Raw genomic sequence first — 11,092 nt, 5'->3', positions numbered from 1 at the left:
GAAGCTGCCGGAGGTAAACCTGAGGCGCGCCCCAACCCCCTGCCCCAGCCCAAAGCCTCCCCTAACCCGGAGCCCCCTCCTGCACCCCAAACCCCTCAGCCCTGGCCCACCCCAGAGCCTGAACCCTCAGCCCAGAGCCCTGACCCCCCCACACACACTCCGTTGGGTCATGGGCATCAACAATTTTCTTCAACTGGGTCACCAGAAAAAAAGTTTGAAAACCACTGACCTAGAGTAGCGTGTGCAGTACTGGTCACACCATTTGAAAAAGGCTATTGCAATATTGGAGAGGGTTCAGAGAAGGGCAATGTGAATGATGAAGGGCCTGGAAAGACTCTTTTGGTAAGAAAGATTCAAAAGAATGGGATTGTTTACCTTAGAAAGGAGATGAATAGGAGGGAATAGGATAAAATAATGAATGGGACAGAGAAGACTGGAAACGTCTTTTCTGCCTGTCTCAGAACACAAGAACAATAGGACAGTCAATGAAATGGAAAGGGATCAAATTCAAAATCAATAAGAAATACTTTTACACAACATGTAATTAAACTGTGGAACTCATTGCCACATGGAGTTTTTGAGGCCAGTAATTTAGCAAGATTCAAAAAAGGGATTGGATATTGATGATATGAATAACTCGAAACCCCAGAGTTATAATAGTTAAGTTAATGCAAATAAAATTTTTTGGAAGGAATAAATTGGTCAAGGCTTAAAATGATCTCTAACTATTAGGGATTAGTAACACTCTTATATAGTGTTTTCCCTCCAAGCGCTTTACAAAGGAGGTACAGGAAGGGTCTTGACCTTAAACCTGAATCTGAGCCTGGTTTTATTATGTGGTGTAGAAGGAAAGCTGCCAAGCCTGCTCCCAGCAAGTCTCTATTGGCTTCTTTGTGTATGTAATTGCTTCATTTCTTTAAGTAGCATGTTGCTTGTTTGGGGGCTTTTCTGGGGGGTGGGAATATGTGGCTTCTGGTGTGTTGTGTGTGTGTTGATGGGTTTGTTTTAATTTCCCGCCAGAGAGCGTGACTGGCTCCCGGTTGGGCAATCTGCTTTACAAGGCTGCTTGCCGGGTCTGGCAGGAAAGGAAACTTACCCTGTCTGCAAAGAGCCATGGCTGCAGCCGTGAATCCTTTGAAGAGCCTCCAAGAGCCTTTCAAACTCTTCTGTAACCAGGACCAAATGCTCACCTGTGTGATCTGCAGGGAGTCCCAGGCTCACCGCGCTCACAGGGGTGGTCCCTATAGAGGAGGCTGCCCGGGAGCACAAGGTAGGCCACAGCTGGGCACATGCCGGGAGCGGGGCCCAGGCCACAGCAGATGTGGATGCAAGTGGTGCTGGAAAACTTTTTGGAGTGGTTTCAGTAGTAGCCGTGTTAGTCTGTATCAGCCAAAAAAAAAACAACAACAAAAAAACGGGGCGTCCTTGTGGCACCCTAGAGACTGAGGGTGTGTCTACACTATGAAATTAGGTCGAATTTATAGAAGTCGGTTTTGCAGAAATCGTTTTTAAATAGTCGAGTGTGTGAGTCCCCACACAAAATGCTCTAAGTGCATTAACTCGGCGTAGTGCTTCCACAGTACCGAGGCAAGCGGTGCACTGGGGGTGGCTATCCCACAGTTCCCGCAGTCTCCGCTGCCCATTGGAATTCTGGTTGAGATCCCAATGCCTGATGGGCAGAAAACATTGTTGCGGGTGGTTCTGGGTACATGTCATCAGGCCCTCCTTCCCTCCCTCCCTCTATGAAAGCAATGGCAGACAATTGTTTCGCGCCTTTTTTCCTGAGTTACCTGCGCAGACGCCGTACCACGGCAAGCATGGAGCCCGCTCAGATCACTTTGGCAATTAGGACCACATTAAACACCACGCGCATTATCCAGCAGTATATGCTGCACCAGAACCTGGCAGAGCGATACCGAGCGAGGAGGCGACATCAGCACGGTGACGAGAGTGATGAGGACATGGACACACACTTCTCTCAAAGCACCGGCCCTGGCAATGTGGGCATCATCGTGCTAATGGGGCAGGTTCATGTGGTGGAACGCCAATTCTGGGCCCGCGAAACAAGCACAGACTGGTGGGACCACATAGTGTTGCAGGTCTGGGACGATTCCCAGTGGCTGCAAAACTTTCGCATGCGTAAGGGCACTTTCATGGAACTTTGTGACTTGCTTTCCCCTGCCCTGAAGAGCATGAATACCAAGATGAGAGCAGCCCTCACAGTTGAGAAGCGAGTGGCGATAGCCCTGTGGAAGTTTGCAACGCCAGACAGCTACCGGTGAGTCGGGAATCAATTTGGAGTGGGCAAATCTACTGTGGGGGCTGCTGTGATGCAAGTAGCCCACGCAATCAAAGCTCTGCTGATATCAAGGGTAGTGACCCTGGGAAATGTGCAGGTCATAGTGGATGGCTTTGCTGCAACGGGATTCCCTAACTGTGGTGGGGCCATAGACGGAACCCATATCCCTATCTTGGCACCGGAGCACCAAGCCGGCGAGTACATAAACCACAAGGGGTACCTTTCAGTAGTGCTGCAAGCACTGGTGGATCACAAGGGACGTTTCACCAACATCAACGTGGGATGGCCGGGAAAGGTACATGACGCTCGCATCTTCAGGAACTCTGGTCTGTTTCAAAAGCCGCAGGAAGGGACTTTATTCCCAGACCAGAAAATAACCGTTGGGGATGTTGAAATGCCTATAGTTATCCTTGGGGACCCAGCCAACCCCTTAATGCCGTGGCTCATGAAGCCGTACACAGGCAGCCTGGACAGTAGTCAGGAGCTGTTCAACTACAGGCTGAGCAAGTGCAGAATGGTGGTAGAATGTGCATTTGGACGTTTAAAAGCGTGCTGGCGCAGTTTACTGACTCGGTTAGACCTCAGCGAAACCAATATTCCCGCTGTTATTACTGCTTGCTGTGCGCTCTACAATATCTGTGAGAGTAAGGGGGGAGACGTTTATGGCAGGGTGGGAGGTTGAGGCAAATCACCTGGCCGCTGGTTACATGCAGCCCAACACCAGGGTGGCTAGAAGAGCACAGGAGGGCGCGGTGCGCATCAGAGAAGTTTTGAAGACCAGTTTCGTGACTGGCCAGGCTACGGTGTGAAAGTTCTGTTTGTTTCTCCTTGACGAAACCCCCCGCCCCTTGGTTCACTCTACTTCCCTGTAAGCTAAGCACCCTCCCCTCCTCCCTTTGATCACCACTTGCAGAGGCAATAAAGTCATTGTTGCTTCACATTCATGCATTCTTTATTAATTCATCACACAAATAGGGGGATAACTGCCAACGTAGCCTGGGAGGGGTGGTGGAAGAGGGAAGGACAAGGACACACAGCACTTTAAAAGTTTAAAACTTATTGAATGCCAGCCTTTTGTTGCTTGGGCAATCCTCTGGGGTGGAGTTGCTAGGTGTCCGGAGGCCCCCCCACCGCGTTCTTTGGCATCTGGGTGAGGAGGCTATGGAACTTGGGGAGGAGGGCGGTTGGTTACACAGGGGCTGTAGTGGCAGTCTGTGCTCCTGCTGCCTTTCCTGCAGCTCAACCATACGCTGGAGCGCATTAGTTTGATCCTCCAGCAGCCTCAGCATTGAATCCTGCCTCTTCTCATCACGCTGCTGCCACCTTTCAGCTTCAGCCCTCTCTTCAGCCCACCACTTACTCTCTTCAGCCCGCCACCTCTCCTCCCGGTCATTTTGTGCCTTCCTGCACTCTGGCATTGTCTGCCTCCATGCATTCGTCTGTGCTCTGTCAGTGTGGGAGGACAGCATGAGCTCAGAGAACATTTCATCACGAGTGCGTTTTTTTCGCCTTCTAATCTTCACTAGTCTCTGGGAAGGAGGAGATCCTGTGATCCTTGAAACGCATGCAGCTGGTGGAGAAAAAAAAAAGGGACAGTGGTATTTAAAAAGACACATTTTATAGAATGTGTGGGTCCAAATCAATCTACAAACAGTGATTTGAGGGGAGATTTTTTCAAAGGCACGTATGGTGATTAGGTGTCTAATTCACATTGACAGTCAATAGGACTTACAAAACAGCCACTGGGTACCTATCTCTGAAATCCTCCCCCTGAATCTCCATCTAAAACCACCAGACACGACAGGTTTTCTCTGGGACAATGTAATTAACAAAATGCCAGATGAACCATGTTAGGGCTAGAGAAAAAGCATTTTTGACAGTATATATTGTAACTGGCATTTTGTGTGGATAACCAGCAGAACTTTCATAGATTCATAGATATTAAGGTCAGAAGGGACCATTAGGATCATCTAGTCTGACCTCCTGCACAATGCAGGCCACAGAATCTCACCCACCCCACTCCTGCAAAAAACCTCTCACCTATGTCTGAGCTATTGAAGTCCTCAAATCGTGGTTTAAAGACTTCAAGGAGCAGAGAATCCTCCAGCAAGTGATCCGTGCCCCATGCTACAGAGGAAGGCAAAAAACCTCCCGGGTCTCTTCCAATCTGCCCTGGAGAAAAATTCCTTCCCGACCCCAAATATGGCGATCAGCTGAACCCTGAGCATATGGGCAAGATTCACCAGCCAGATACTACAGAAAATTCTTTCCTGGGTAACCCAGATCCCACCCCATCTAACATCCCATCACAGGCCATTAGGCCTATTTACCATGAATATTTAATTACCAAAATCATGTTATCCCATCATACCATCTCCTCCATAAACTTATCGAGTTTAATCTTAAAGCCAGATAGATCTTTTGCCCCCACTGCTTCCCTTGGAAGGCTATTTCAAAACTTCACTCCTTTGATGGTTAGAAACCTTCGTCTAATTTCAAGTCTAAACTTCCTGGTGGCCAGTTTATATCCATTTGTTCTTGTGTCCACATTGGTACTGAGCTTAAATAATTCCTCTCCCTCTCTGGTATTTATCCCTCTGATATATTTATAGAGAGCAATCATATCTCCCCTCAACCTTCTTTTAGTTAGGCTAAACAAGCCAAGCTCCTTGAGTCTCCTTTTATAAGACAAGTTTTCCATTCCTCAGATCATCCTAGTAACCCTTCTCTGTACCTGTTCCAGTTTGAATTCATCCTTCTTGAACATGGGAGACCAGAACTGCACACAGTATTCCAGGTGAGGTCTCACCAGTGCCTTGTATAATGGTTCTAAAACCTCCTTATCCCTACTGGAAATACCTCTCCTGATGCATCCCAAGACCACATTAGCTTTTTTCACAGCCATATCACATTGGCGGCTCATAGTCATCCTATGATCAACCAATACTCCAAGGTCCTTCTCCTCCTCCGTTACTTCTAATTGATGCGTCCCCAGCTTATAACTAAAATTCTTGTTATTAATCCCTAAATGCATGACCTTGCACTTCTCACTATTAAATTTCATCCTATTACTATTACTCCAGTTTACAAGGTCATCCAGATCCTCCTGTACGATATCCATGTCCTTCTCTAAATTGGCAATACCTCCCAGCTTTGTATCATCCGCAAACTTTATTAGCACACTCCCACTTTTTGTGCCGAGGTCAGTAATAAAAAGATTAAATAAGATTGGTCCCAAAACCGATCCTTGAGGAACTCCACTGGTAACCTCCCTCCAGCCTGACAGTTCACCTTTCAGTAGGACCCATTGTAGTCTCCCCTTTAACCAATTCCTTATCCACCTTTCAGTTTTCATCTTGATCCCCCTCTTTTCCAATTTAACTAATAATTCCCCATGTGGCACCGTATAAAACACCTTACTGAAATCTAGGTAAATTAGATCCACTGTGTTTCCTTTGTCTAAAAAATCCGTTACTTTCTCAAAGAAGGAGATCAGGTTGGTTTGTCACGATCTACCTTTTGTAAAACCATGTTGTATTTTGTCCCATTTACCATTGACTTCAATGTCCTTAACTACCTTCTCCTTCAAAATTTTTTCCAAGACCTTGCATACTACAGATGTCAAACTAACAGGCCTGTAGTTACCCGGATCACCTTTTTTCCCTTTCTTAAAAATAGGAACTATGTTAGCAATTCTCCAGTCATACGGTACAACTCCTGAGTTTACAGATTCATTAAAAATTCTTGCTAATGGGCTTGCAATTTCACGTGCCAGTTCCTTTAATATTCTTGGATGACGATTATCTGGGCCCCCCGATTTAGTCCCATTAAGCTGTTTGAGTTTCGCTTCTACCTCAGATATGGTAATATCTACCTCCATATCCTCATTCCCATTTGTCATGCTACCATTATCCCTAAGATCCTCTTTAGCCTTATTAAAGACTGAGGCAAAGTATTTGTTTAGATATTGGGCCATGCCTAGATTATCCCTGACCTCCACTCCATCCTCAGTGTTTAGCGGTCCCACTTCTTCTTTCTTTGTTTTCTTCTTATTTATATGGCTATAGAACCTTTTACTATTGGTTTTAATTCCCTTTGCAAGGTCTAACTCTACTTGACTTTTAGCCTGTCTCACTTTATCCCTACATGTTCTGACCTCAATAAGGTAGCTTTCCTTGCTGATCCCTCCCATCTTCCGCTCCCTGTATGCTTTCTGCTTTTTCTTAATCACCTCTCTGAGATGCTTGCTCATCCAGCTTGGTCTACAACTCCTGCCTATGAATTTTTCCCCTTTCTTGGGATGCAGGCTTCTGATAGCTTCTGCAGCTTTGATTTAAAATAATCCCAGGCCTCCTCTACCTTTAGATTCATAAATTCTTCAGTCCAATCCACTTCCCTAACTAATTTCCTTAATTTTTGAAAGTCAGCCCTTTTGAAATCAAAAACCCTAGTCGCAGATTTATTTTTGTTAATCCTTCTGTTCAGTTTGAACTGAATTAGCTCATGATCACTTGAACCAAGATTGTCCCCTACAACCATTTCTTCTATGAGGTCCTCACTACTCACCAAAACCAAATCTAAAATGGCATCCCCTCTTGTCGGTTCAGCAACTACTTGATGAAGGAATCCATCAGTTATTGCATCTAGGAAAATTGTTTGTTTAAAACTTATAGAGTGTGTGTGTGTAGTCTTTTGTCTGGTGAAAAAAATTTCCCTGGAACCTCACCCCCCCCCTCCATTTATATTCATTCTTATGGGGAAACTGGATTCACTTAACATTGTTTCGCTTAAAGTCGCATTTTTCAGGAACATAACTACAACGTTAAGCGAGGAGTTACTACACTCGCCCCGAGGTTTAATGCTGTAGAACACATTTCCCAATCACAAAGGTACTTTATTTGTGTCCAAATTTAAAATAGAAATGTCACACTCGTAGCAAATGGTGACAGGAATGCCCCTGGCTGTCATAATGCGCTGCCCCTGGACCAGAGCATGAGGAAAGGGAGAGGTAGCACTACTGTGATAGGGGACCCCCATCATCACACTTTGTTACCCAAAAATCCACGCAGTCCGCAGGTCTGTAGGTATCTGAGACATTGGAGGTCGTGTGTCAGCCCCCAGAAATCATTTCTTAAAAATGAAAAGCCAGCAAAAAGTTGGAACTGGAAAAGAAATAGGGAAAAACCCGTTCCACATCCCCTCAGCCACAGCCAGACAGGGATAGATCCTCATCTTTCCGCAAGTCCTGCTCCACACAGAGGCTCCAAACACAAGGCTCCCCGTGACCCTGACTGCACCTCGCCGAGGCCAGCCCTACCCCAGTGACCCCCCCCACAATAAGATGCCCAGTCAATGACAGAGCCCACCCTGCCCCCAGCAGGACCAGGCTACTGTGATCGGCGCTGCCCCACCTCTCCTTGGGGTGGGGGTGGGAGGACCCATTCACCCTTGGGCTGGCTGGGCTGCCCCATTCCCGAGCCCTCCCCCCCGCATACATCCCAGCTCCACAGGGACCAGCTGTTACCTGCTGATTTTCTCCTCCACAGGGTAACGCTGGCTCCTACGGCTCCAGCCAGAACCAGCGCAGCCCAGGCAATGGAGGCCAGGACCCAGAGGGGCAGGGAGCCCTTCTTCCCCGGGGCTGTGGGACAGAGAAGAGCTCAGGTCAGCGAGGGGAGCACCCACTGGGCCATCCTCCTGGGTCAGCCACAGGCCTTTGCCTTGAACCTCTCCCCAAGGGCCTATGCAGAGACCTGGCCTCCAGAGGAGAGGAAAGTCCGAGGCAGGAGGTGGACAGGGATGGGGCACAAGACCGGGCACTCTGCCGAGCACTGCCAGCCATACACACCACACAAGAGCTGGGCCTTTCACTTGTAATAACATCAGCCTGTGGAACTCACCGTCACTGGAGGCCACAATGGCCAGAAAATCAGATTCTCTGAGGGATCGGCCATTTCTGTGGATCACACAAATCCCCAGACTAGAAGAGTTCACACTAATGATGGGCAGGGATATTGACCCTTCTGCTACAGGGGCTCACCCCATCTCTGAAACTCCAAGAGGGCTGTGCCCCCGCCATTCGCCCCACCCTTACCCCAGACCAGCGCAGGCTCTGCCAGGCTGCTGTGCTCTACCCGGCAGGCATAGCGGTGCCTGTCCTCCTCCTGCAGGGAGATCTCAAGAGACAACTGCATGTAGTAGGTGTCGTCAGCGTTGGGCAGGATCCCGCTGGAATCTTTCTTCACCAGGATGTCTTTTCCATCCTGCATCCAGGAGATGTGGATGGGACGGGGGTAAGAACCCCTGGTGTGGCAGGAGAGGGTGATGGAGCCGTCGGGGGCATCTCTGCGGGAAACTGAGACCTTGGGGGGCACTGGGAGGAGACACAGGGTGTTAGCCAGACGCCAGGGGCTGGGACCATGTAACAGAACAGGTAAAGGCCCTGCAGTGTGTCTGATAGACTAAGGCCAGAAGAGACCATTGTGGTCATCTAGTCTGACCTCCTGCACATTGCAGGCCACAGAACCTCACCCACCTGCTCCTGCAACAGACCCCTAACCTCTGCCTGAGCGACTGGAGTCCTCAAATCATGATTTAAAGATTTCAAGTTACAGAGAATTCACCATTGACACTAGTTTAAAGCAGCAGTGACTCGTGCCCCATGCTGCAGAGGAAGGCAACAATCCCACCCCCCAAGGTTTCTGCCAGTCTGACCCGGTGGAAAATTCCTTCCTGACCCCAAATCTGGTGATCAATTAGACCCTGAGTATGTGGGTGAGACCCACCAGCCAGATACCTGGGAAAGAATTCTCTGTAGCAACTCATAGCCCTCCCCATCTAATGTCCTGTCTCTGGCCATTGGGGATTTTTGCTACTGGCAGTCACCAATGGGCCACACACCATCGTAGGTGGACCCATCATACGCTCCTTGATTAGGCTAAACAAGCCAACCTCTTTGAGTCTCCTCTCATAAGGTAGGCTCTCCATTCCTCAGATCATCCTAGTAGCCCTTCTCTGCACCTGTTCCAGTTTGAATTTGAGTAGTACTCCCATGTGAGAGAGACCTGGTCTGCACCCATTTACATTGATTTGTAAATGGAGTTAGTTAATCTGGTGTCAATCCCCTCTGTTCTAATCCTTTCTCATATTGGTGTAGCTGAACTTGGGTAGTTACCAGCAGAAGCCTGGGCCCAGGTCTCCTTCACTGCGCACGCTCCTGCACTGTCACCCAGCTATATCCAGGCAGGTTTTCACTGCACCCTCCAAACATGCATGTGCGATTTAGGGGGCTAAGGGCCAGTCGGATTTCCAACCCCCCTCGGTGCCTAACCCCGGTGATTTCACAGGGAGTCAGGCGCCTCCCTTTGGAAATCCCACCAGGCCCCTCTCTGCATCCTCGGGCACTTCAATCCCGCTGCCACACTGCCCCGAGTCCCTGGCCCTTTCCACGCCTCTGCCCTCGACTGAGGAGGTGCTAGCACTGGGCAAAAGAAACTCAAGACAAGTGTTTTTTCTTTGTCGAATGACAAAATGCATCCCCCGGCCCCATTCCCAGTCTGCTGCCTTCACACGCACAGACAGCTGGGCCTTTTCCGGCTCAAACTTGCCAAAATTAATCAACTCACAACCCAGGGCTGAAACGGTTCAGCCCAAAGAGGAGACGTTGGAGGGAGCTGGAAACCAACAGGAAAGGGCTTGCAGAATGGAGGCGCCCAGGCAGCCAGAACTGCTAGCACCAGCTAATAATCTGTCTGCACTGGTAACAATTGAGAACAACCGGCAGCTCTCAGCAAGCTCGCCATTGCTCCATCTCCATGCACTTTACAAAAAACGGTCAGCTTCATTATCCCCATTGTACAGATGAGGAAACTGAGGCACAGAGAGGGGTTGTGACTGGTCCAAGGTCACCCAGCAGGCCAGGGACAGAGCTGGAATGGAACACAGGTGCGCTTCATCACAGTCCTTCTGCCCAGCCACACCACCCTTTCCGGAGATACCCAAGCATAGGCGTCGGCTCTGTGGGTGCTCCGGGGCTGGAGCACCGACAGGAAAAAACATGGTGGGTGCTCAGCACCCACCAGCAGCCCTCCCGAGCAGCGCCTCCCCCTCCCCCGCAACGCCGTCGGCCCGCCACGATCAGCTGTTCTGTGTCATGCAGGAGAATCACAGGGGGAGGGGGAGGAGCGAGGGGGCGGCGCACGAGGGGGAAGGGGGCGGAACAGGGTGGGGAGAGGCAGAGGGGTTGGAGTGGGGGGCGGAGCGGGTGTGGGAAGAGGTGAGGCAGGAAGGGGTGGAGTGGGCGGAGGGCCTGGGGCAGAGTGGGGGTCGAGCATCCCCTGGAGCATTGGGAAGTCGGCACCTCTGTACCTAAGTCCCATTGGTGTGACTGTGCCCCTCCCGCACCCCCTGCTAGCTCCTTGCAGGCTCACTCACCCTGCTGCCGCAGGACCCCACTCCCCTGCTGCACCAGGCTCTGCAGGGTGTCCAGACACTCTTGTTTCAGGTACCACCGGACGTACTGAGTCCACGTCTTGCCCATCTCCCAGCTCTGCTTCTGAGGGAAGGCCGGCTGCTCGGCCGCGACCCACGTCCTCATCTGATCATCAAAGCTGATGAAGTCCCTCCCATCATAGGCGTACTGGAACCTTGGGTCCACGAGGGCCTGGCCGTTCAGAGCGCAGCCCACGTGAACCTGCTCAGTGTGAAACCCTGGAGGCGGGGGAGGGAGAGAGCTCAGACTGGGCATTGAGATCTGGGAAACGTGTCCATAGGGTGGGGTGGGGTCAGTGGGGT

General features: G+C 49.9%; 1 protein-coding gene and 1 long non-coding RNA gene across 2 annotated transcripts; both read right to left on the bottom strand.

Annotated features, from left to right (window-relative positions):
* Positions 1-3,731: 3,731 nt before the first annotated feature.
* Positions 3,732-7,464, bottom strand: LOC141998604 (uncharacterized). The gene is made up of 3 exons (XR_012641859.1): positions 7,353-7,464; positions 6,866-6,942; positions 3,732-3,869 (listed from the first exon to the last, which is right to left on the bottom strand). It is a non-coding gene; the product is annotated as an uncharacterized LOC141998604 (long non-coding RNA).
* Positions 7,465-7,527: 63 nt separating this feature from the next.
* Positions 7,528-11,045, bottom strand: LOC141998903 (class I histocompatibility antigen, F10 alpha chain-like). Its single transcript, XM_074971863.1, has 4 exons — positions 10,733-11,045; positions 8,394-8,672; positions 7,824-7,940; positions 7,528-7,544 (listed from the first exon to the last, which is right to left on the bottom strand). Exons 1-4 carry the CDS (start codon positions 11,043-11,045, stop codon positions 7,528-7,530), a joined length of 726 nt encoding a protein of 241 aa, XP_074827964.1.
* Between the last annotated feature and the right edge of the window lie 47 nt (positions 11,046-11,092).

The sequence above is a fragment of the Natator depressus genome, chromosome 14, assembly GCF_965152275.1.
Source record: "Natator depressus isolate rNatDep1 chromosome 14, rNatDep2.hap1, whole genome shotgun sequence".
NCBI lineage: Eukaryota > Metazoa > Chordata > Testudines > Cheloniidae > Natator > Natator depressus.
This window is presented reverse-complemented; position numbering and strand designations above follow the sequence as displayed.

Excerpts from the sequence above, each read along its gene's own strand:
- LOC141998903 (XM_074971863.1), bottom strand. The coding sequence starts at position 11,045 with ATGCCCAGTCTGAGCTCTCTCCCTCCCCCGCCTCCAGGGTTTCACACT. Across the intron at positions 8,673-10,732 it reads TGGGGTCCTGCGGCAGCAGG|TGCCCCCCAAGGTCTCAGTT; the intron begins GTGAGTGAGCCT and ends GTCTCCTCCCAG. Across the intron at positions 7,941-8,393 it reads AGAGCCTGCGCTGGTCTGGG|CCCCGGGGAAGAAGGGCTCC; the intron begins GTAAGGGTGGGG and ends TCTGTCCCACAG.